The sequence below is a fragment of the Vitis vinifera genome, chromosome 3 (genome assembly GCF_030704535.1).
Source record: "Vitis vinifera cultivar Pinot Noir 40024 chromosome 3, ASM3070453v1".
In the NCBI taxonomy this organism is placed as follows: domain Eukaryota; kingdom Viridiplantae; phylum Streptophyta; class Magnoliopsida; order Vitales; family Vitaceae; genus Vitis; species Vitis vinifera.
Genome location: NC_081807.1, coordinates 8,760,071 through 8,787,618, shown reverse-complemented (window position 1 = coordinate 8,787,618; position 27,548 = coordinate 8,760,071). Strand labels below are relative to the sequence as shown.

At 33.7% G+C, this 27,548-nt stretch overlaps 1 protein-coding gene across 1 annotated transcript; it reads right to left on the bottom strand.

Annotated features, from left to right (window-relative positions):
- Positions 1–17,179: 17,179 nt before the first annotated feature.
- On the bottom strand, positions 17,180–17,821 carry LOC100249782 (agamous-like MADS-box protein AGL62). The gene has a single exon (XM_002271073.1). The coding sequence runs from the start codon at positions 17,819–17,821 to the stop codon at positions 17,180–17,182; it is 642 nt and encodes a 213-aa protein (XP_002271109.1).
- Between the last annotated feature and the right edge of the window lie 9,727 nt (positions 17,822–27,548).

Here is a 27,548-nt window from a genome sequence, read left to right as displayed (position 1 = left end):
GAAGATGAAAAGTTGTAAAAATAAAGGCTTCTCATAATTATAGGCACACTTTGATTTTTTCTCTCTCTAAAAAATGAAACTTTAAATCATAAGATGGTTAAAATACAATAAGGGCAAACTAATCATTCAATATATATATAAATTGTCTACGTAACTTGATCCCAAATAGATCAACAAGGAGCTTAACCCCTGACATTCCTTGCATAGTGCAACATAACTAATTCAAACTTCACAATCCAATAGAGATTTCCTATATTATCTTGATTCTATAATTAATTTTAATCACTAGATTATTAGATTTTGTGCCTTAATTTGATGGTATGACCTCTTCGATTGGTTAACACATAAATTGGTTATTTAAATTATTTTAGTTTGATTTGAATGATGATTTGTTTCACTTAATTGTATTGTAGTAGCATACCCTTAATCTTGTGAGATGACATCGAGAAAGTCTAAAATTGGTTTAGATTTTGATGACGTAAGATAAGAGATATAATTTATATGGATTTTTGAAGGATGATGTCCTCATTAGACCCTTACCCTAATTGGGAGCTATTTAAATTCCAAGGGACTTTTCTTTGGGGTCTCTTGTTTAAGTTGTTATAAAGTCGGAAGACAAGGAAAAGATAAGAAAGTATGACAACTTGTGCACATATTTTCCACATTAGGCCCCATGGCTCTTACATATTTAAAATGTATATATAACAAATGAAATGAGCCTTGTAAGTGTTGATGATATAGGATATCAAGTTCGCCTTTCCCTATATATGGACATGAACATTCTTCTTATAGCACATGAGATTCATGGACTACACTTCACACTTTTTTAACCTAATATTAGCTCTGATACCATTAAAATTATCTATGTAAATATTATTGTTGTGGACTTATTTGTCTTTAGAGCTTTAAATCAATACATCAAGAAATACTAAATGAGTCTCGTATTACAAGTGTAGAAATTTCTCCTCCCAGGCAATATGGGATAGGATATTCACTTCACCCTATAAAAAAAAGGTACTTTCATATTTAATGCTTAACTATTCAATGGAAATGGTCTTGGCGACTTTAGACATAGGAATAGAGAAATAGGCATTGGTGTTTAATGAAATTAAGTCATTTTAATAGAGAGTGAGTTTGGCTTTCTTACCATGAGGAGTTTGTGATTATATTCTTGGTTCATATATATTAATTGTGTTTGCTTTGATCATGTTTAGTGAAATTTAGGACATTTTAATAAATGATGAGTTGCAATTTCAGGAGCACATTCTTGATTCATAGAAACTATATGTGTGTGTGTGTGTGATTTTTTTACTAGAGAGAGTTTTGTGTGTTATTTCTATTACACGCCCACAACACCCGCAAGACCCATTTCACAAAATGGGTATCAATCTTCATTAGCTGTGGGAGTTTATCTGAGGTGGTCCAACAGCTCTAACCAAGTCTTCCACATTCCCTACAGTCCAAGAATGTGACCCACAACTGTTTTGAAATGGTGGCAATGACAATGACGTGGTTTTGATGGGAAGCCACAACTCTAAATATATCATTTTGGTCTCTGAACTCGTCTCTTAAGATTTTCTTCAGTACTGCACCATCTTTTGTGAGAGATTAGAGTTTGGAAGAGCCAAAATTTGCAGCAAAATAGTGAGTATAATAAATCAAACACCAATGGTTGGAGGTAATAGCCGATCCTAAATTTCTTCAGTTTTCGATTTGTATGATTTTTTTTCATCCACATTAGATTGTGTGTATGTTTTACATTTGGTATCAAAGCATCTTTTTTGCCTCTACCTTGGTATTATTTTGTTGTTTTTGGAATTTAATTTCTAACATTCACTCCACTGTCCAAAGTTTTTTATTTTTTTTATTTTTTTTATGCCAATGGGATTTATATAATATTCAACCATTTTATTTTAAATATCAGTTTTGGCATTAAAAAAAAAAACTAACTAAGTTTCAGTCGGGTTGAAATTGACCTATCTATGGTTGAAGATGATGTAGGGGTTTTCTAAAAACACCCTTTATCTATTTTGTTGTTTTGGAGAGTTACTAGAGATGGGTCTTCATTGTATAGGTTGCCACCGAGTTTTGTTGGAATGCCTTCAAGTTTTTTATCACCATCCTCTGAACTTATCCTTGCCATCTTCGTTGAGTGGTGCTGGATTGGGTGGTCCTTATGTTTTTGCCAACTCAAGAGGGCCCAATGCGGCAGGCTATAGCGAATTGGGCGGAGCTAGAGGATTGGGAAGTGTTGTTGGGGCATTAGGAGATTCGAATCTGGTGGTGAAATTGTAGACGTGTCCTCCATAATGTTTAGAAGAACTGCAATTTGCAAAGATTATTCTCTTATTCATTGTTCAAAATTATTTAGAAATGACATGGATTAATATTTCATTACTCAAAACCCAATTCACAATTAGAAAATGAGATGTTAATATAAAAGAGCTTATTTGTTGAAAGCCTAAAGATGACCCTGAACACATTAAGGGTCATGAAAGTTCAGTGTTGGAAACTCCAATTTAAAAAAAAAAATGTGCAAAATTTATTATGTGGATTTTATACATGCAAATATGGTTAATTTTTGCTAATTTGTATGTTTGTATTATTCATGCCAATATTATGTTGGTACAATTTATTTAAGTTATTGTATATGTAAATTTATAGCCTTATTTGCATGCAATATTACCTAAATTGTGCTAGATAAATTATAGTTATAACATATAATTTTAGTTAAAATTATTTAGCACATTAAGATTCATAAAATGTTCACAAATTAATTAAAATAATTATTTAGGGTGAACAATTAAGTTATGAATAATTCATAAACAATTTTGTGGTTGCCTATTATGTTACTGCATAATTATTCTTAGGTATTATGCAGAGCCTAAAATATAGTTTTTAATGTCTAGTGTACCATATAATTTTAAATAATTAAGGAGTAGCCACAACATCTTTAATTATATAAAATTATATATTAAGTGGATAACGATCATATAATTAACATTAATTGTAATTAATTATATAAATATAATGATTTTACCCTACAGAGATTTTATTATGTTTATATAATTAATTAGGATAAAATATTCAAATTAGTTTTTCCTACACATGAGTTAGGAAGAATTAATTTAATAGTTTATCATAAAGTTTAAAGATAGAAGATATCAAACTATAATCATAATAAACATTAAAAGTATGAATTCAATAAAAATAGTTTGATAAAATCTATCATAAAGATAATGAATCTGATTGAATTAGAGATTTAACCCACAGACAATTTTTAATAAAATTAGATTAAAATTTAAGCATGTTTTACATTGGTAAAACATGTATTTATTTAAAGCCTCAAATATTAATAAGCTTGTAATCTTTTTGCATAGTTTTACCTAGTATTTCTGATATTTGTTATGAGGTCCCCGAACTTAAGGGAGATAACTTTAAGATTTGGAAGGAAAGAGTTCTTCTTCAATTAGAGTGCATGGACATAGACTATGCCATTAGGAAAGATGAACCACCTAAGATCATTGATACCAGCACACCTGATCAAATTCTATTGTACGAAGGTTAGGAGAAATCTAATCGCCTTAGTGTGATGTATATTAAGACTAAGATTAGTGTTGGTATACGTGGTTCAATCGAGCAACACGAGAATGTCTGCGAATTGCTAAAGGTTATTGGTGAGCAATTCGTCACTTCAGATAAAGCTTTGGCGAGCACCCTATTGTGAAGTTCACATCCCTGAAACTCACCGGTATAAAAGGTGTACACAAACACATCATAGAAATGAAAGATGTAGTGGCTCAATTGAAAAAGCTCGAGGTAGAAATGTCTTAATCCTTATTGGTGTACTTTATCCTCAACACTCTTCCGCTTCAGTATGGACCTTTCAAAATCTCTTACAAAACACATAAGGATAAGTGGTCTATCAATGAATTGATGACCATGTGTGTTCAAGAGGAAGAAAGGTTAATGATAGAGCAAAGAGAAAGTGTCATGCTGGTAACGCAAAAAAAAGGAAAATCTCAGGCCAGTCAGAAAAGGAAGCATCAAATTCCTCCCTAAGTTGACATTAAGAAAGACAAAAAATGTTTCTTCTATAAAAAGAAAGGACATGTGAAGAAACAATGTCTAAAATTCCAAAAATGGTTTGAAAAGAAAGGTAACCCTACCTCGTTTGTTTATTATGAATCTAATATGGTTAACGTAAATACCAACACATGGTGGATTGATTCTAGATCTACAATCCACATTTCAAATTTCTTGTAGGGTATGCCAAACCTAAGGAAGCTAGTGAGAAGTAAGCAATTCATCTTATCTGGAAACAAGATGGGCTCGCATGTGGAAGCAATAAGGACGTGTTATTTAACCTTAGATGGTGGTTTTATTTTAGAATTGAAAAGGACCTTCTATGTACCAAGTTTCTCATGAAACTTGATTTTAGTTTTTAGACTTGTACATTTTGGATATTCCTTTCATTTTTCAGAAACATCTTTTAGTTTGACTTATAAATCTTATTGTGTTAGGAATGGTATTTTGTCCGATGGTCTTTATCACATATTCTTACAAAATGATACCACTTATAATTCATTACATGTCCAAATTGGCATTCAGAGATGTGTTGTAAATGAGGATTCCTCTATATTATGGCATCGGAGATTAGGTCATATCTCCATAGATAGAATCAAAAGATTGGTAAATGATGGGGTACTTAGTACTCTAGACTTTACTAACTTTGAGACTTGTGTGGACTGTATTTAAGAAAAGCAAACCAACAAGTCAAAGAAATGTGCTACTAGGAGTTTTGCCTTATTAGAGATCATACATACTAATATATGTAGTCTAGACATGGACTCTCATGGTTAGAAATACTCCATCTCTTTCATAGATGATTACTTACAATACATGTATCTCTACATGCTTCACAAAAAAAAGGAAGCATTAGATGCCTTTAAGGTTTTCAAGGCAAAAGTAGAGAAACAATGCGGTAAACAAATTAAGATTATGAGATCAGATAGAGGTGGAGAATATTATGGTAGATACATGGAAGCTGGACAAGCACCTGGGCCATTTATGAAGTTTCTTCAAGAGCATGGGATTGTTGCCTAATACACCATGTCTGGTTCTCCAAACCAAAATGGTGTAGCAAAGAGAAAAAAACCAAACTTTATTGGACATGGTGAGGAGTATGCTGAGCAGCTCAAAACTTTCTAGATTCTTATGGACTGAAGCACTTAAGACAACAATGTATATATTAAACCGAGTTCCAACCAAGGTCGTCCCAAAGACGACATTTGAGTAATGGAAATGTTGGAAACCGAGTTTACGACATATGCACGTTTGGGGATGCTCATCTGAAGTGAGAATTTATAATCCACAAGAAAAGAAACTGGACCCAAGTTAAGTGGGTATTTCATTAGATATGCTAAAAGGTCTAAGGGGTACAAATTTTACTATCCATCTCACAACACTAGGATTGTGGAATCAAGAAATGCTAAATTTCTTGAATATGACTTGGTTAGTGGGAGCGATCAATTCAAAAACATAGTTTCTAATATTGATAATACAGAGTCACAACCTTCCACTTCGAGTGATAAATTGTTTGTTGTTCATAACACTTCTCAAGTTCAAACAGGTGTAGAACAAACAATTGCTGAAGTTCAACCAATCACTGAAGACCAACCAGTCATTAAAGTTCCACAAGCTGTTGACAATATTTCAGTAGATCAAGTTGATCAGGAGTTGTCTGACACTTCTGAACAACAAGTTGAACCTCATATTTCCCTATAAGATAATGGTGCAACCTTAAAAAGGTCTACTCGAAGAGGTCAACAATTCCTAGTGATTATGTAGTGTATCTACAAGAATCTGACTACAATATAGGAGCCGAAAATGATCCCAAATCTTTTTCACAAGTCATGAATTGCAAAGAATGATAATTGTGGTACAATTCCATGAGGGATGAGATGAGTTCCATGAGATGCAACGATGTTTGGGACTTTGTTAAGTTGCCCAATTGTGAAAAAACCATTGGTTGTAAATGGGTCTTTAAGACAAAAAAAAGACTCATTAAGCAACATTGAAATATTCAAGGCCAGACTTGTTGCAAAGGGGTTCACATAGAAAGAAGGAATCGATTACATAGAGACCTTCTCTCCTGTGTCTAAGAAAGATTCCTTATGCATTATATTGGCATTAGTAGCCCACTATGATTTGGAGTTGCAACAAATGGATGTGAAAACTACATTTCTTAATGGAGAGCTAGAGGAGGAGGTTTACATGAAACAACCTAAAGGATTTCCCTCTAGTGATAGTGAGCAATTGGTTTGCAAGCTCAAGAAATCTATAGATAGTTTAAAATAAGCATCCCGCCAATGTTATTTAAAATTCCATAATGTAATTTCTTTATATGGTTTTGTAGAAATGTTATGGATCAATGCATACACCTTAAGGTTAGTGGGAGTAAATTCTATTTTCTTATTTCATATGTGGATGACATCTTACTTGCAACCAATGATAAGGGTTTACTTCATGAGGTGAAACAATTCCTTTCTAAAAATTTTGACATGAATGATATGGGTGAGACATCTTATGTCATTGGCATTAAGATCCATAGAGACAGATTTCGAGGTATCTTAAGTCTATCTCAGGAAACCTATATCAATAAAGTTTTAGAGAGATTTCAGATGAACGATTGTTCACCTAGTGTTTCTCACATAGTGAAGGGTGATAAGTTCAATTTGAACCAATGCCTGAAAAACGATCTTGAGAGGGAATAGATGAAGAACATTCCATATGCTTTTGCAGTCGGAAGTTTGATGTATGCTCAAGTCTGCACAAAGCCTACCATTGCATTTTCGCTTAGAATGTTAGGACGATATTAGAGTAACCAAGGTTTGGACCACTAGAGCACTGCAAAGAAAGTGATGAGATATCTTCAAGGAACCAAAGACTACAAGCTTATGTACAGACGGACAAGCAATTTAGAGGTTGTTGGCAACTCAGATTCAGACTTTGTTGGTTGTGTTGATTCGCATAAATCAACATCTTGATACATTTTTATATTGGCCGGTGGAGCTATATCTTGGAGGAGCGTTAAGTAGACCTTGACTGTAACTTCTACTATGGAAACTGAGTTCATATCCTGTTTTGAGGCTACTTCGCATGGTGTATGGCTTAAGAGTTTCATTTCCGGGCTTAGAATTATGGATTCTATATCTAGACCATTGAGTATATATTGCTAGAATTCAACTGTTGTCTTTATGGCAAAGAACAATAAAAGTGGAATTCAAAGCAAGCATGTCGGCATTAAGTATCTAGCCATTAGAGAACGTGTTAAAGAAAAAAAAGTGGTTATTGAGCACATTAGCACTTAATTGATGATCGTTAATCCTTTTACTAAGGGCATGCCACCGTTGAAATTCAAGGGTCATGTAGTGAACATGGGACTTAGTTCTCTTATGTAGTTTCTATTGTACAAACTCTTATTATGATGTTTTCTCATATTGATGTGCACCTTTATGTAATTTTGAGAAAATTTAACTTCATTGGACCAAGAATGAATATAGGGTTTATTCATTAAGTAATATTGCCACATAAAGTATAATGTTAAGAAATAAATACACTGTAATACATGGAAGGTAACACTCATTATATAGAGGACTTATCACCATGATTCATGTATTTGTTACTTAATGCGGATAATTGATGGATTAACATGAGACATTAGGTTAAAGGTGTGGACCAAGTGGGAGAATGTCATTTCTGTTATATGCCCACAACACCCACAAGACCTGTTTCACAAAATGGGTATCAATCTCCATTAGTTGTGGGAGTTTATCTGAGGTGGTTCAACAACTCTAACCAAGTCTTCCACATTCCCTACAGTCCAGGAACGTAACCCACAACTGTTTTGAAATGGTGGCAACGGAAACGACATGGTTTTGATGGGAAGCCACAACTTTAAATATATCATTTTGGTCCCCGAACTCGTCTCTTAAGATTTTCTTCAGTACTACACTATCTTCTGTGAGATATTAGAGTTTGGAAAAGCCAAAACTTGCAGCAAAATAGTGAGTATAATAAATCAAACACCAATGGCTGGAGGTAATAGCCGATCCTAAATTTCTTCAGTTTTCGATTTGTATGATTTGTTTTCATCCACATTGGATTGTGTATATGTTTTAGATTGTGAGCATATTCTTGATTCATAAAAACTATGAGTGGCTTTGGTGTTCCACAAAATTTATGACTTTCCTACCATGAGAAGCTTTTATGAGTATATTCTTGATTCATAGGAACCACATGCTTGTGTGTCTATATATGTATGTGTGCACGCGCCAGCGTGTATGCGCACTTGTGTGGGTGGCTTTAGTGTTTAGTATAATTTAAGCTATTTTAATAAAAGGTGAGTTTGATTTCACTACCATGCAGAGCTTTGTGAGTATACTCTTGATTTATAAAACCTATGTATGTGCACAAAATTTATGTCATTTTAATAAAGGGTAAGTTTGACTTTCCTAACATGAGGAGGCTTGTGAGCGTACTCTTCATTTGTAGAAACTATGTATGTGTAAAATTTATGTCATTTTAATAAAGGGTTTGACTTTCCTAACATGAGGAGGCTTGTGAGCGTACTCTTCATTTGTAGAAACTATGTGTGTAAACTTTATGTCATTTTAATAAAGGGAAAGTTTGACTGTCCTACCTTGAGGAGGCTTGTGAGTGTACTCTTGATTTATAGAAATTATGTGTGTACATGCACATGTGTGTGTATGTATGTGTGTTTTAAGGGGAAAATAGGTAGTCTATTTGTATGTGTATATGTGCATGTCTGTGTGTGTGTGTTTTATGGGGGAAAATAGGTAATCCTTGTGAGTGTATTCTTGATTCATAAAAACTATGCATGTGTGTGTAAAATTCGATAATTTGTGTAGAGAAAATTGGATTATAAGACACAATAGTAAGAAAGACTACTCAACAAAATGGTCTAGTACTAGAATGAATGAATAGAACCTTACTAAATAGGGTGTGATGTATGTTATATGGTTCTAACTTTTCAAAGTATTCTTGGGGAGAGGGTATTACAACAACATGTTATCTCATTAATAGGATTCCATCCAGTGCTATAGGGTTTAAAACACCTGAGGAAGTTTGGGAAGGAAAACCATCCAGTTATGGCTATCTCAAGGTTTTTGGATGTACTATGCGCCTATGCAAATGAGAGTGAGGGAAATCTTGAACCAAGGGTTTTTAAGTGTGTTTTTATATGGTACCTTGAGGAAGTCAAAGGCTATAGGTTATGGGTTACAGATGTACTTGGTGTAAAGATAATTGTTAGCAAAGATGTATCATTTAATTAATGAAAATGAAATGTATGCAAAGACTAACAATGTAGGTGGAGAAAATTCAAGTGAAAATACAGAAGACAAATTTCAATTTGATCAAGAGTATTTTGAGTTTGAGGTGGAGCCTCCAACCTAACATGTTAAAGAAGATTAAGAATTTCCTACTAGTCAAGAAGGTGGTAAAGATGTAGAAGTACAAGATATAGTGGAACACACTGATTTTGAAAGAGTTCCTAGTATGTAGAGAAGTGTTATAGATTATTAGCTCTTGAGAAATAAAGAAAGAGGAAAAACAAAGCGTCCTAAAAGGTTTGGGCATGTTGATCTACAAGATTATGCTCTTATGACAACTTTGGAATGTGATGAAAATGAGTCTCACTTATACTAAAGTAATAAACAACAAGGACTCAAGTAAATGGCTTACTGCCATGACAGAAGAGCATGATTTTCTTTAGAGGAACCAAACTTAGGTGTTAGTAGCTAGAAAAGAAAATCAGAGGCTTGTTACTTGTAAATGAATCTTTAAAAGGAAAAATAAGTGCAACTAAAAATGAGCCTATGAGGTATAAAGCTAGACTTGTAGCTAGAGGGTATACTTAAAAGAAAGGGGTGGATTATATATGGGTATTTTTACTCGTTGTTAAACACACCTCCATTAGAATATTGATGGCTTTGGTAGCACAACTTGATTAGGAAACGAAACAGCTAGATGTTAAAATTGTTTTTCTTCATGGAGATCTAGAGAGAGATTCTAATGACTCAACTTGAAGGTTTTGAAATGCTTGGAAAAAACATATGGTGTGCTTGTTAAAGAAGTCCTTATATGGCTTAAGCAATCATCTTGTTACTAGTATAAAAAGTATAACACTTATGTATTAAAGATAAGATTTAATAAGAGTAGTTTTGATGGTTGTTTTTATTATAAATTCTTCGGTGGATGTTTGAAGATGTTCTTAATCATCTATGTAGATGATATGTTATTGGCTAGTGAAAGCAAGCAAGAAATTTAGGAATTAAAGGAAAAGTTGAAAGCTAAATTTGACATAAAAGAGTTAGGAGCTACTAGGAAGATACTTGGAATGAAAATAGTGAGGAATAGGAACAAAAGGAAACTAAGATTGTCATAGAAGGGGTATCTTGAGAAGGTGTACAAAGATTCTTAATGGCTGAGGCGAAACCAACTTTGTACCCCTAGCAAGTCATTTTAAGTTGTCAGTGGCTCATTGTCCAAGTACTGATGATCAAAAGAAGGATATGGCTTTGGTACCATATGTCAATGCCATTGGATCTTTAATGTATACAATGGTCTGTTCAAGGCTAAATATGACTTATGTTGTAAGTATGTTGAGAGATATATGGTCAATCCTGACAGGAAGCATTGGGAATGAGTAAAGTGGTTACTCAAGGGTGTTAAAGGATCACTTGATGTGGAATTTAATTTTGGATCATTATCAAGGAGAATAGAAGTAGAAAGGTTTGTACATCATGATTTTGCAGAAGATTTAGACAAAAGGAGATCAACTACAGGCTATGTTTTTATTCTTTGTGGAGGTCCTATAAGTTGAAAGTTACACTGTCAACAACAAATCAAGTCATAATATGTTGCTACTATAGAAGTTATGAAAGAAGCTCTTTGGTTGTAAGGGTTATTGAGAGACTTGAATGTAAGAAAGGGAAATGGTGGTGTATTCTAACAATTAAAGGGGCATATAGCTTTGTAAAAATCCATCATTTTGTGATAGGACTAAACACATGAATGTGATGTATCATTTTATCATAAACATGGTGAGTTCAAGAGAAGTGAAACTAGAGAAAGTTTCCATTGAAGACAATCCTATAAACATGGCTACAAAAGTTCTACATTTGAACAACTTTAGGCAATATATAAAATTGCTTCGAATGATTGAAGTCTTGTAGCTGATGTTTGAGTCATCTCAGAGAGTTACACATATGAAGTTTGAACTAAGGTGGAGATTATGAAGAGTTATGTTTCAAACTAATAATCCACGTCAGCCTAAATTGATTATAATTTAACTAACTTGTTAGGAATTAGTTTTTACATCTAGAATGAACATTTTCCAAAAAATTTATGGATTGGAAGAGAGAGTTAGACAAAGACAGAAATGGAGAGGAAAGTTTTTGTATACCACCAATATCAACATGAGTTTACACTCAAGAAAGATGTTTGATATGCAGACAATAGGTAATAATGTCCAATTACTTTTAGAATCTTCAAGTGATTGTTTCAATTGGTATTTGGTACCTTTTTAACTCATTGATCAACAATACTCCAGTAGCTTTTTAAAATTGTGAGTATTTCTTGAGGGTGTAATGGGTTATTTGAATTAGTGGAACTAGGAGATGATCTTAAATGGTGGGTATAAGTTCATCTTGAGCTAAACCATAGTAAATTTCTAGTGTGTAGATTTGTTTTCTAGTGTTTGTTCTTGATAAATTGTATTCAAATCTTATTGGTGTATGTTTGATAAGTTCTTAAGTTTTATTAAGGATTGGATTTCTTAACAGTGGCATTCATTAAAATTCTACTAATTATTTAAGCCAAACCCCTTTTTCATATGAAAACTAACATGATAAAAAAAAATGCCAGTACAAGATAGCATATTTTTAAAGTTGTGTTGTGTTATGAAAAACTAGAGTAAAAAGTTATATCATTTATAGGCTCTAAGCATTATGTCTTTAGTTATTGGTTTGCCCTTTTGGAATGCATATTTACAAAGACAATGAACATCAAAATTCATCTTACATGGGCCAATAGCTAGATTTGCTTTGCAAAGTTGGTTAACTATGATAACTTTCAGGTACGCCCTAAACTTTTTCAATTGTGGTGGCTTGGGAGAGAGGAAAACTTTATTCTAACTTCAGGACATGTAGTGGAAGAAAATGGGCTTTATGGGAGTTGGTCGAAAAAAAATAGTGAGATAGCTACCATGAAGGGATCCCCAAGATTCATGTTGGCTAAGAAGATTTTATCTTTGAAGATAAAGGCTAAAAAAAACTAGGATATTGAATGATCTAAAAAGAGAAGGAATTCATATGGAGAGGTTGAGGATCAATGGATTTGAGTACTAAAGTAGAAGAGATCAAGTAGGGGTTGATTAGCCATACTTCTATACTGAAACAATGCAATGAAGACCTAGAGTAGTACATGGATTGGACTTTGGCTATTTTAATGCCACATTTTTTTTAATTCAATAAAAATTGGAATCTAACATAGTTAGAATAACTAAAAATAATATTCTTTTTGAAAAAGCACATGTCAATGAAGATTTATTTAAATTAAACCATGTTTTGTAAGTAAATAAAATTATTATTGTACCTTCAATCTTTGAGTTTTTTTATTTTTATTTTTTATGTTGGGCATAAAGTATTAAGACAAACTTTAAGAAAATTAACAGAAAAATGGACGTTAATTATTCCTAAAAGTAATATAAATTTTAAGTATAGGTATGAAGTATGTGTACAAACCAAGTAGCATACCAAAGTGTTGGCCCAAGGGTTCTCCTAATCAAGTTTTGATGATAACAAACCATGGTTAAGTTACTAATTGGTTTGAATTGTAAAGAATCTCAGGTACTAATTTGAAAATTCATCAAAGGACCTAATGGATACAAGATCAAGACATTTGGAAGACCTTCAATCATAGGAAACAAATGTAAGATGAATGCATGGGTGCACTTACGTTTTACATATCATTTCATGCATCTTTGAAAACTCGGTTATTCTTTAAAATTACAATTTCATTAAAACCCGAGTTTTATCAAATGTACCTTAGGCAAAACGTTTCAAAATTGGCATATTTGTTTACCTAAAGACCTTGCCTGAGTATTAGAAATGAAAATAACAGAAAAAGATAGGTTTTCGAGGCCAAAAGGCCGAATCGGTTGAGGCACTGGCCAACCGGCCAGGGTACTGGTCAACCGGTTCCCCTTGTCCGATCTAGGAGTGCTAAAAACACTCTCTTTCTCTCATCCAGTAGCCTTCCCTTCTCGGTTGAGGTATCCTCCTTCCTGGTCGACCTTCGATCGAGGTCCTATTGAAGCAACGATAACCTGCCAAAACATTAAATGCTTTAATGGCTAGTGAACCGGTCGACCCCCAACTCAACTGGTTGAAGTTACTTTTTGTTTTTCTTGGCTCCCGAGGTTAGAAACCTATAAATTGAGAGCTCCACTTCATTTATGATATAGAGAACACTTACATTTAATTGTCTACCCACTGGTTCTTGCCTTAAAAGCTCTCATTTCTTTCTTGGTGCATTAAATCTTCACTTGCATATCCTTTAGTGCAACCTTGTGAGTCATCCTAGCTTTGATTTGTATTTGAGCCATTATTGAGCTAGGTTGAGAGAAGATCGTTCTTGTAAATTGAGTGTTAGAGCCTTCAAGTGAGTTGAATCTTGAAGAGATTGTGTAAGAACCTATTAAAGCCATAATCCAAATGTAAAGGAGATTAGAAGCTTAGTTGAAGTTTCAAGATAAGGAACCCTCACTCGGTTAGGAGATTGAGAAGAGTGGACGTAGGCAAGGAAGTGTCGAATCACTATAAAATCTGAGTTTGAGTTCTCTAACTCTATTCTCTTTATATTTGCTTCTATTGTGCTTGAATTTGTTGTGTTGAAAAAGATTTTGAAAACCCAATTCACCCCCCTCTTGGGTGTTTTTCTCATTTAAGATTAGCCTTTATTTTCTCACAAAGCTTTAAGTCTTTATTGAAAGTATACAAGTTCTAGAATTGATACATAATGATGTTTGTGATTCTCATACACCTCTAATTAGGGTTGGGAAGATATACCTTTTTTATTTTTTGTGAAGAACATGGAATAATACACCAAGTTATAAATGAACCCTACTCACCTCAATCTAATACTACAATATTACTAATTTGTTTTAATAAATTTAGTAACCTTATTTTCCTTTTAGTTCTTGGAAATTTTGAAAGAAAAGTACATAAATAATAGAATATTATTTTAAAATCCATAAAGTTTGTAATTAAATATTACTTTCAATTTTTTTTTTTCCTTTTCTATGTTTGGTTCTAGGAAAGTACTAAGGAAAGAAAAAAAGTGCCAAGGAAAATGGTTTTCTTATATTTGGTTTTTCCATGAAAAGTACAAAACAAAATCAAATATAATTAAAATTTATAAATAAATAAATAAATATATATATATATATATATATATATATATATATATATATATATATTTTAAAATTATTTAATCCTTATATAATAGAGGGAAATAAGTAAAATGAGTCTGAAAAAGCATGAAAAAATAATTTATTAAGTTTCAACCTAATTTTTATTTTCCTTTAATTATTTTTTCTTTCTACTTTTCCTTTTTGTTTTCTTTGCCTCATTTTTTGGGAACCAAACATAACCTTAAGGGAGCAAGAGATTTTGGAAAGCTAGCTAGACACCAATGACAATGAAAAATAATAATGAGAGAAAGAGGATTAGAAATACCAATTCATTAACTTACATGTCATTTGGATCCACTTTTCTTTTGAATAAAAATTTGTATATAGTTACTTCTATATAAAATGAAAGAATTAACTTTTATATAAAAGGAAGAGGCATATATATTATAATCTTAGAAATTGCTATCAAATTTTAAAATTTGAGATAGTAAATTTTTTTAATTATCATATGTTTTAAACAGAATTTGAAATTCATCATCTTTCTAGAATAATTCTCTATTATTTCAATAAAAGTCCCTACATTTTATGTAAAAGTTACAATTATTTTCTCTTTTTTTTAAAATAAAATAAGTTTTTCCAAATTGCATATTTACTAGTAATAATGATTTTATTATCGGTTTTTCAAAAGACTACTATTTTTAAAGAAGATAATTTAATTAAATGGAACTGAAAAAAAAAATTATAGCATTATGTAGTATGTTACGTAAGAAAAGCTATATATTAAAAAAAAAAATGGCTTTACTTGTATGCATTTTCGAAGATTGAGAAGAAAAATGACATAAATTAACATACAAATTAACCTCTTTTATGTATGAAATTAAGATATAAAACCCATTACCTAGAGAAATGTCCTAATAGAGAATCAAATAATTAACAAAACAAAAAAGGAAAAATAAAAATTCATTACTATACCAAAACTTGTCAAAGAAAATTCTAAATAAAAGGATGATATAGAACTTTTACAAAAAATTGCAACTTTTTAAAAATAGCATATCCAATGAGATTATCATTTATCATTGAGTGTTAGGGTTCTTCCAACAGCTAATTAAAATTTAAGGACATAAATAAAATAAATTTGCAACAAAAAGATAACCCTATGGTAACCTACTAAATATTTTATACCATGAAACACATGTAAACAACATTCTAAATTTCTATTCCCATAGATATTTGTTCTCATAAATTGAGTTGACAAAGTTTACTACTATAACATGAGAGGAAGAAAATAAATTTGTCAACTTTGAACTACCAACAGTGCAAAATTAAACAAATTTTGAGTGGGTCAATCTAGAAAAGATTAAGTACACTCAATTGTTCGTGAGCAAAGTGATGTTATTTTCTAAAATATACATTTCAAGCAATCTGCCCTACAAATACAATACAAAAAAAAAAAAAAAAAAAAATTCCTTCATTTTATTAAAATTAAAAAAAAAAAAAAAAGTTCCAAGGCTTGTTGTTATTTGTTAACATTTTAGAATATTCATGCATCTTCACTCATAGTTCTAGGGTTTGGTTTGAATTTTACTCTAAATATGAACCTTTGATTCTTTTAATTTTTCTATTCTATAATTTAGATTTTCAAATTGAATATGACCTGAGCTTATTGATCCCCTAGTACATGGTATAGATTCAAGTAGAGTTTATGGATGTATAGTTTGACTACGTAATTCAATTTAAGTTATAATGGTGAGAACTAATCATGTGGATTTATACAAGGAAGAAGGGCTTAATAGAGAGTATTTCACTATCAATATTGGCTTATATTATTAGCAAAGGTTACTGTCATTGATCAAGATGTTAACATAGGCTTAAGATACATTGACAACATCCTATTATCACCATAGGAATATGTTAATGTCCCAGAGTGGTCAATGCGGGTTAACATTGATATAGGTCTTCTTGCTAACACATGGTCAATGTAGGCTTCTTGTTAACACCGATATTTTCTTGTGAAGATAGGTTTTTATTGCTTTTTTTTTCCTACATGATTACTATCAAGAAATGAGTTAAGCCAAAATAATATATTATTATTTTAATTTCTTAACATGTTAGCTCAACCACATAAATGTTATATCATCGGTTAATAACTAATTTTCGTTCTCAATAAATTAATATATGAAATTGAGTGCTTTCATAAAAATAATTCTTATACTTAATAAATTATTTACATATAATATTGTAACCTTAACTAAATTAACTATGTATAATAAGCACCTCCTCCTTGCAAAGATATAAAATCTCGATCTCCAAAATTTAATCGATCTGATTCATATTTATATGAACAAGAAAAATACAATATAATTATAACTAATTATTTTAGTATCATAATGAAAGCATAGGGAATGCCCAATATAAACTTCAATTTTTATTACAAAAATAGAATCATAATTAATTATTTTGGTATAAAATGAAATATTTCAAAGCAAACATAACGAAACAAAAGCAAATCCTTTTGCTATCATGGAGAACGCAACATCACAACGTAAACTTCAATTTTCATTACATGACGTAGGAAAGACTATAAAAATGATAGACAACAAAACCAAAGCTAAAATAGGAGATCCGCAACAAAAAACCATTACAAGCAACACAAAACACAAATATTGACACATAATAAACTCAAAACAAACGACCACCCCCATAGCCAAAATCATAGCTACGAGGGCCAAATCCAGCAACCTGCGAATCATAAGGCACAACTGCTCCCACAGAATTGGAGGGGAAAAATGTTGGAGGATTCGACGCCTCAATCATAAGCTTGTCCACCTGCAACGCCACGTTCTTTTTAAGATTTTCCAGCGACACCTTCAGAAGCTCCAGCCGCTCAAAGCTGAGCTCCTCAATGGAAGCTGCCCACCAGCACTGTGCTTGGCTGGCCTTCCTCATCTGTGTAAGCGCTTCGCCACGCTTCTTCTCGATCTCTAGTTGGTTGAGCACTTGAGTAAGTTGCAGGTTAAGGTCCCGAACATTTGCACTGCGGTGAGCCTCAAAGAGTTGCAGTGCACTAGAGTTGGGCAAAGGGTTTCTAGTGAGGAATCTATCTATGATGGATTCCACGCAAGGATGGCCAAAGGAATACACCTTTTTTCCAGGAGAGAAGACTACTATGGCGATTTCAACACCGCAAAGTGTGCATAATTCACTAGCCTTCTTGAAAAGGCCGGATCGGCGTTTGGAGAAAGTAACCTGTAAATTACTTTCTTTAGTCATTTTGGCCATCTCCACCCTTTGGCGACCCTTGCTTTTCCTCACTGTAGCCATCAAGACAAGAATATATATGAAACAAAGCACTATTCTTTTCTGGGGTATGATCAAAGAAGAGAAAAGAACAAGAACAAATCACCTTTTGAAAAGATTGAGTGATTTTTGAGGAGAATATGGGAGTATTTAAAAGGGATGGAAGGGTTTCTCTATCTTTGAATTTGTTGCCAATGTTGTTTGAAATTATTACCTGGTCTGTCAAAATCTATATTTCAATCTTATATTTAATTACTTGCCTAAAAATTTGGATTCCAAAATCTGATCCTCTTATGGCATAGGTGCAAGGGATACTAACATTTAAATATCTTAGTTGTAGTTGTCAAAAATCAATTGACAACCTTACTATATATTGTTGACCATCTAATGACCATTTGGGCTTTGCCTAATAAGTTGATAATCTGTGTATATTAAATTATGATGACCCATTGGATTCAGAATAGACGCTCAAATTCCATCTTTAGAAGTCATCCTAAGGGTGCAATGGAAGGGTACTTTATAATCTTCACTTGCATAAAACATGATCAAAATAAAGGAAGTGAGTTGCCATGTCCAAATAACTTGCATTCTTTATAAAAAAGAAAAAGAAAAAAAATGAGTAAATCTCCCAATAGGAGCAACTCAATATCAAAACAGATTCTTTGTAATTCAAAGATGGACATATTGCAAATTATTCTTCCATACTAGGACAAAAGGAGATTGTTACTCCTTTTTTTCAAACCCCATCTAATACCATAACAGTATATTATCCAAGGCAAAAACATGCGTCCTTATCCATTAAGGCAAGTGTATTTTTATCTAGATTATATGACCTTTTGAATATCAGGGAGCATTGTACTTAGATGCTCAATGTGAATTTTCTTGTTCAAAGAAATCTAAGACCATCTGTCTTCTTGGGAAAGAAGTAGATTAAGAAATAAAATGTACAAGATATGCATTTAGTAGAAATAAAACCAGACATCATCCTCGTGTTAGCCTCCATAAAACCTATTTTTCATTTCTTAACCTATCAAAGGTAGCACCACTCACTGCCTAGCTAATACCATTGAACCAATTATAAAGTGTAAAGTTCGTCAAAATTTCATGTACTTATAAAATATAGGAGATCAGTAGCATAGATAGTCAAAGTTAATTTTCTTGATATATGTCTCCAATAAAACATAAGATGGTCACAATTCCTATATATGATGAAAATGGGTAAAAGAAGCAACACAAGGATTCCAAGTTCAAAAGCTTCTAGAGCTTTGCCTAACATGAAAGATTTTACCCAAAAAACTAAGATTTTAGAAAGAGTAGAAAGGCTAAAACAGAAGGAGAATGTGAAATAACTTTCAGGTGTGGATTCATAGCAAGTGTGTTTTAAGTTGTTTCAGTCCCATGTCTACAATGTATTACTTTTAATAATTTTAACTTCTTAATAATTGTTTCCTCCAAAGCAAAATGTGTTTGTGTACATGTTTTCAAAAAATGACCCACTGTGTCCCATATATAGTAAAATCAGTGTAAAATAATATACTTGGGGTCAAGAGAAATTGTTATTTTAGCAAGATTATTGATTTATCGATACATGAATAATTTATTAATTTAGAGAATATATATATATATATATATATATATTGATAGAAGTGGTTACACAGGTCAGAAAATACAAAAGGAAGAAGAAGAAGAATTGTATTATTATCTTCAGAGTACACCGGTGTGGGTATTTATAAGCTAGGTGAGGTGGTTGGATGAGTTGGTTTGGGGTTGTTACATGGTTGTTCAGTTACAACTGTGGGAGAGGAGGTTAGGTTAGAATCTGTTTGGTTATCATCCCCCCTCAAGCTCATAGGCGGGGAGGTGACTGTGAGCTTGCTTCGTAAGCTACAAAATTGGGAAATAGGCAAATGTTTGGTTAAAATATCAGCAAGTTGATCAGTGGACGGCACATAGCAGATTTGAAGCTCTTGTCGCAACACCTTTTCCCTGATAAAGTGCAAGTCTAATTCGATATGTTTGGAACGAGAATGAAAAACCGGATTTGCAGCAAGATGAGCTGCACTTTGATTATCACACCATAAGACTGGTGGAGAAGTGGGCAAGCAAAGCTCCTGAAGAAGAGACTGAATCCATACTAGCTCAGCCGTGAGAGAGACTAATCCTCGGTATTCAGATTCAGCACTGCTCTTGGAGACTAAGCGTTGTTTTGGAGGAGGACCATGAGATGAGATTTGAGCCGAGGAAGACACAATATCCACTGGTGCTTCGGCGATCATCTGGACAGGAGGCCCAGTCAGCATCACTATATCCCTGAAGCTCCATAGAAGTGGAAGTTTGAAAATGAAGACCAAGAGAGATGGTGCCCTTTAAATAACGAAGAATGCGTTTGACAGCCAACCAGTGAACATCAGAGGGCTTGGCCATGAACTGACAAGCTTTGTTAACGGCAAAAGCAATATCAGGCCGAGTGAGAGTGACATACTGTAAAGCTCCCACTATACGACGATATTCTGAGGGATCTGGGAGAGGAACACCATCAGACTGAGACAGTGTGCGTCCAAGGCTGCCGGGTGTAGGGGCTGGTTTAGAAGCCTCCATCTGAGTGCGGTGAAGTAAGTCAGCAATATATTTTTGTTGATTGAGATGCAAAACCGAGCCCTGTTGTTGAGCCTGAATGCCCAAAAAATATGATAAAGGGCCAAGATCTCTGAGGGCAAATTTTTCATGGAGATAGGAAATGAAATGGGAAACCAACTTGGGATTACTACCAGTAACCAAGATATCATCCACATATACAAGAAGAATAAGAATGTCAGAAGCGGTATGGTGAGTGAATAGAGAAGTGTCTGCCCGAGATGACTGAAAGCCATAATCAACCAATGCAACTCGAAGCTTTTGAAACCAAGCTCTAGGGGCCTGTTTCAGGCCATAAAGAGCCTTGTGTAATTTGCAAACATAGTGAGGATATTGGGGGTGGACAAACCCTTGAGGCTGAGCCATAAAAACCTCCTCTTGAAGGTCCCCATTAAGGAAGGCATTCTCCACATCTAATTGACGAATTGGCCATTGAAAGGAAACTGCCAAGGCAAGGATGAGGCGTATGGTGCAGGGCTTCACAACTGGACTAAAGGTGTCAAAGTAATCCACTCCCGGAGTCTGGGTGAAGCCTTGAGCAACCAGCCTAGCTTTATGCCTTTCTACTGAGCCATTAGGGAGATATTTTAACTTGTATATCCAACGGCAACCAACAATGTGTGCTGAGGGCGGAGGAGGAACTAAACTCCAAGTGTGGTTGCGAAGAAGAGCTTGATATTCATGTTGCATAGCCTGAACCCAAGATTCACTCTTAGATGCCTGACTGTAAGTGTGAGGCTCACTTGTTGTCTGTATGAGAAAGCTCTTTTTCTTATGAATTCCAGATTTTGCCCTGGTCACCATAGGGTGGGTGTTGAGGGGTGAAGGAGAAGAGGAAGGTGTAGGAGAAGGAGTGGGTGCAAATGGGACCTGAAGTAGTGGTGGAAGAGAATCTGAAGTGGAGGTGCAATTGGTACTTGAAGTAGGAACAGGAAATGACACAGTTGAGGGTGAAGATGTAGATAAGAGGGGTGGATTTATTAAGGCAGACGTGAGAGGAGTGTGCTGTGGTGAGGGTGAATGAGCAGGTATTGACTGAAATGGAAACGAGGATTCATGAAAGAGAACATCTCTGGATATGTATAGACGACTAGTGGAGACATCAAGACAAATGTAACCTTTGTGAGCTGAGGCATAGCCAAGAAACACACAAGCAGTAGATCTATAGGAGAGTTTGTGGTGATTATAAGGTCTTAAGGAGGGAAAACACAAGCAGCCGAAAACTCTGAGATGATGATAGTTTGGAATTTTATGAAAAATAACTTGTAGAGGAGATTGAAAATTGAGGAGTTTAGCTGGTAGGAGATTGATGAGATAGACTGATGTTTGAAAGGCAAATGACCAATACTTTGAAGGTAGGAAGCTTTGAGCCAGAAGGGCCATGCCTGTTTCAACAAGATGGCGGATTTTCCTTTCTGCCCGACCATTTTGTTGGGGTGTATGTGGACACGAAAACTGATGAACAATTCCATGAGCTTCAAGGTAAGGTTTAAATGCTATGAATTCCCCACCATTATCAGATTGAATGCATTTTATGGTGGAATTTAACTGGTTTTCAATCATTTTTCTAAAGGTAATGAAAGTGGAGAGGGCCTGGTCCTTAGTGGAGAGAAAATAAATCCAGGTATACCTGGAATAATCATCAATGAAAAGAAGAAAATACCGTGCACCTGATGTGGAAGGAGAAGGAGCAGGACCCCATAAGTCAGTGTGAATAAGAGCTAAGGGTTGGGATGCATGAGAAGATGACAAAGAATAAGGTAAAGAATGAGACTTAGCCAGTGGACAAATTTTACATGGAGCAATTTTATTAATCTGAAATGAAACAGAAGGATTACAAGAGGCTAAAGCCTTGGAAAGAATAGGAGCTGCTGGGTGTCCAAGTCTGGAATGCCAAATTGCACCAGGAGTGAGAGCAGAAACGGAGCTGGTAGACACAAAAGCATGAGTAGATGATGAAGAAGGAAACTCATACAGACCATCCCTAAGCCATCCCTTGAGAAGTGTCTGCTTGGTGACCTGATCTTTGACAAAGAAATGGGTTGAATGAAACTCAAAAAAGACAGCATTATCAGTGCAAAATTTGGAAACACTGATGAGGTTAGTGGAGAGTTGAGGAACATGAAGAACTTGATTTAAGCAAAAGACCTTGGAATGAAAGAAAAAGGATTTATTACCTGTGTTTAGGATGGGTAAGGAATGACCATCACCAATGGTGACCTGATCAGCACCTGAGTACGGTTGAACATTAGAGAGAGTTTGAGCAGAATGACTGAGATGGTGGGTAGCTCCAGTGTCAAAGAACCAAGAATCTTGATGATTTGGTGCTGCAGCAAGCATGGCTTGTAATGGAGAAGAGTCTTGTGAAGAAGATACACCACTGGTTCCTTGATAGGTGATGTCAAAACGGTGATAACATTTTACAACGGTATGTCCAAATTTACCACACAATTGGCATTGAGGGCGAGTAGGAAGGTGAGGAGGTCTGTGAGGAGCAGATGAGGAGGATCTGTTAGCAGGTCTGTTATGAGGTCTGTTATGGGGTCTGGTATGAGAAAATGGGACATGCTGGTGATTTCCTGAGTAATGAGATTGGAATCGGGGTTGAGGAGATTGGAATCTGGGGTGATGAGGTCTGGGATGTTGGGTGGAAGGGGCAGCAGCTATGTGGGCAGCCGCAAATGGCAGGTCTGCAGATGAGGTATGCTGATGGTTTAAGCGTTGCTCATGGGTAAGTAGAATACTGTGGACGGAGTGAAGAGAAAGATCATCTTCACGGGCTGTTAAGGAGGCCACAATAGAGTTGTATTCAGAACCCAGTCCTCCAAGAAGTTGCAGGATATGATCAGTTTCCTTAACAGGCTCCCCAATGGCAGCAAGATTATCAGAAATAGTCTTAATCTTGAGAATGTATTCTAGCATAGGATCAGCCCCTTTCTTTGTTGTCTGAAACTCAAGACGAAGCTATAGAATACGAGCCTTGGATGAGGCAGAAAAGATTTTGTGTAGAGCCATCCAAGCATCATGGGAGGTCTGAAACCCAACGATTTGGCCCATAATATCTGGTGTTAACGTGGAATACAACCAGCTAAGAACCATGCGATCGAAACGTCTCCATTGCACAAAGTCAGGATTGAGTTCGCCAGTATGGAGCTCTTGAGGCGGGCATGGCTTAGTGCCGTCGATATATTCTTCAAAGCCATTAGCGTAAACTACATTTTCCATCTGGGTTTTCCAGAGAATGTAGTTGTTACGATCAAGTTTGATTGGGAGGGCATGGTTGAGGGATAAAGAAACGGGGCTGGAGGTTGAAGAAGAAGGTAAATGAAGATCAGAAGAGTGAGTAGATGATGGCATCTTGAAAAAAAAAAATCAAGAAAACAAAGCTGGCTCTGATACCATGATAGAAGTGGTTACACAGGTCAGAAAATACAAAAGGAAGAAGAAGAAGAATTGTATTATTATCTTCAGAGTACACCGGTGTGGGTATTTATAAGCTAGGTGAGGTGGTTGGATGAGTTGGTTTGGGGTTGTTACATGGTTGTTCAGTTACAACTGTGGGAGAGGAGGTTAGGTTAGAATCTGTTTGGTTATCATATATATGTATATAGCTTATAAATCTAAAAACAATGGATGTGATAAAAAAAATTAATACATAAAAGCTTAAGACACTCTAAAATAAGAGAGATGATTATTAATTGTAAATGACAGAAAGATTCCTGAAAGGGAAAGATATGGTGCCAAAACTTATGTCCTAAAAGATATAACAAGTTTCAATTGTGTGATGGTCCCAAGAAAGAGATGAATTGAGAAAAAAATAAAAGTTGTAAAAAGTTCTTTTATTATGAATTTTTATTTGTTATTTTTTTATAGACTTCATTAATCATTAAAAGTGTATTTGACATTGATTTTAGAAAACGTTTCTAGACTTTTTAATACTTGAATGATAAAAAATTTTAAATATTAGAAAGGTTAGAACCACTTCTTACAATTACTGTCAAACAAGCTCTAATTTATATTTCCTTGAGTTCTTAAGGATTTCTAAAATATTATTATCCTATGTACTTAATAATGTTATTAATTTAGTATACTAGGCCAAGTTGGAATCAAAAAAAAATTATTATTTAAACTAGATTATTAATTTATCAAATATTTATTTATTGAGATTTTATTCTAAATATCCACTCTAAGTCCACCAGGTCTTCACCCCTTTAAAACATTTACATAATACTTAAGAGAAGCTCACCAGATAAATAATGTATGATGGGAACTTTTTGCAAACACGATTCTTTGAGTCCAATGGATCCTTATGTATTTAAAACATATTTATATCATTAAGAGAAATTTAGTATATATCTAATGTTAAGAAACTTATTTCCTTATCCGGTGTGGGATATTACATTTTCATCAATCGAGATATGGAGATATTGAATTCAAAATTTATTGGTTGGACGACTTAAATCTAATCATATTTTAGTTTGACGAAAGATCAATAGGGTATAAGTTGTACACATTGAAGGTAAAGGGGTATAACATGAGGTTTTTACACGAGGAAGATGTTGAGACTAGTTATTTATTTTTTACTATCGAAGTGAGGGAGCATTATTTGCCATATTTCACAGTAGCTCCAAGATACCAAGGAGATAGAAATTGGGATTTTTTTTTTTTGGCTAAATAATAAATTGAATAGACTAGTTTAACTTTATTTTTATTAATATTAATACAAAAAAACAAAAAATATTCAAGCAAACATACAAACTATTTTGAGTTAGATTTGATGGCCCATTTGGTAAGAGTAAATGAAAATGGTTTTTTTAATTTGTTTCAAAAATGGAAATGTTGAAAATCAGTCCATTTTGTAAGTTTTCAAAAAGCATTTGACAATATGTTACTAGATATGTTTTGTATGTAATTTTCATTTACATTTTTTTTCCAAAATAAAAATAATACATGTTTCACTAGCAAATAAACCCTAAATGTTCTCAAATAATCTAATCTAAGCTTAAAATATCATGGACTGAAGTATGAATCAATTCAATACTTGCATATATTGTAATAACAAGTGATTAGGAAATCAGTGATTATAAAATATTTGATACATATATTGGGATGACAAAGTAGAGGATAAATCCCATGTTGTAGCAAAAAACTATCCCTCCTTACGACAATAAGGTTTGTTATTTGATCCTATAAGAGGAATCTGATGGCATCCCAAATAATGGTATTCCACCTAGTTGAATAATGTGTACATGCTAAGTTCTCTTCTTATGATGAAAAAGACATAAATTTATTATGCTTCATAATACAAATAGAATACAAGTGCATTTGGAATACAAATTACAACAAATTAATACTATAAATAATATAATTGCACGAATAAAATAGTTGGAATATTGAGTCAACTTATTCCTCATCTCTTTAATTTGTAACAATTTGCTCCCAATCATGTAAATATTGTTCATTATGGGTCCAAGGGGCCCTCATGGCTTTAAAACACATCAACTTGGTTTAAGAGGGGACTATACTCATATAGTTTCAGGAACTTTCTCCCCTATTTGATATGAGATATCACAATCACTCCCTCTCTCATGCAAACATAACATCCTCATAGTGTCCCATGGGATTGCGGAGACGAATAGATAGACACCCCTCATGGGCCAAACAAACCCCCACATTGGGGTCGAGAATCATCTTTGATACCATTTGTAATGACCCGCTCCCAATTGTGTAGATATTGTTCGCTCTGGGCCTAAGGGCCCTCACAGCTTTAAAATGTGTTACTTGATTTAAGTGGGGACCATACTTATATAGAATCAAGAACTTTTTCCCCTATTCAATGTTGGATATCACAATAGCGAGGATAGCTTAGTTGGAACAGTGTCAGACTAAAGATCTGAAGGTCACGTGTTTGATCCATGCTCACTGCAATTGTTAAGGTAACTTTTTAGGATTAATTTCTTCAAGTATTTTTTAGTGCTTCTTTAAGGTAAGGGAAATTAATATAAATTTTGTAATTAAAAAAAACATTTCTTTTATATGTTATTTTGAATTATGAAAAAAATGTTGTTTTTGCTTCTATACAAGGATTAAAATTATTATTATTATTATTATTATTATTATTATTATTATTAACAATGAGATATAATAGTTGACCTTTATATATAATGGGAAATGTAATTTCTTTGAACCTCAGCTATAGGGGTTTGGTTAAAGGTTACTAGTATTAGTAGTATTTGGCTCCATCCATCTTAAAAATAACAAATTTGAGGTTAGCCACCCATTTATAAAATCTCACCTAACTGGGCACCATTTGATATTTGGTAACTAAAAATATTTTGAATATATTTGATTTAGATTTGATATGATCGAAATTGTTTTGACATGAATATGAAAATAATTGGTTGAAAAGTTTTGAATGTGTTAACATGTTTGAACTCAAAAGTTTTTATGAAAAAAATTATACATTGTGTATCTCCTATTTTTAATCAAAATTAAAAATGTTTGATCTATAAAATTGTATTAATATTCCTTATTGGAATTTAACTTCATTCTTCTTTGTTGACTATTTTTCAAATACTCTCAATTCAGGTGGTGAGGAGTGATTGTTAGGATGAGATTTTGTTATTATTAGGATTTTGCTTTAAACTTTATTTTTGAACATTGTTTAAAAGTTAGAATTTAATAACTATTTGAATTGTTGAGTTAAAAGTAGTTTGGATAATAACATTTTGGTTAATGTATTAGTTTTAAAGTTGAGATTTAAGGATTATAGAATTTTGTTTTACTACTCCAAATAGAAATTTGGTAATTGGTAACTTTGGTTTAGGTCAATTCACACTTTAAGCCTTTGGGCTTAAGGTGTAAAATGATCGTCACATCCTTGGAGTGGGTCTTGGGTGTGTCAAAGTAATATCAGAGTCAATCTCTAACCTTGTTGTGATGGTTTGTTTAGCCTCGTAAGGGATATCTCTATATTTGACCCTACAATCCCATGTAACACAACGAGGATGTTGTGTCTACATAGGAGGGTTATTGTGATATCTCACATTGGATAAGGGAGAAAGTTTATGGTGTTATATAATTATGCTCCCCTCTTAAATCAAGTAAACACATTTTA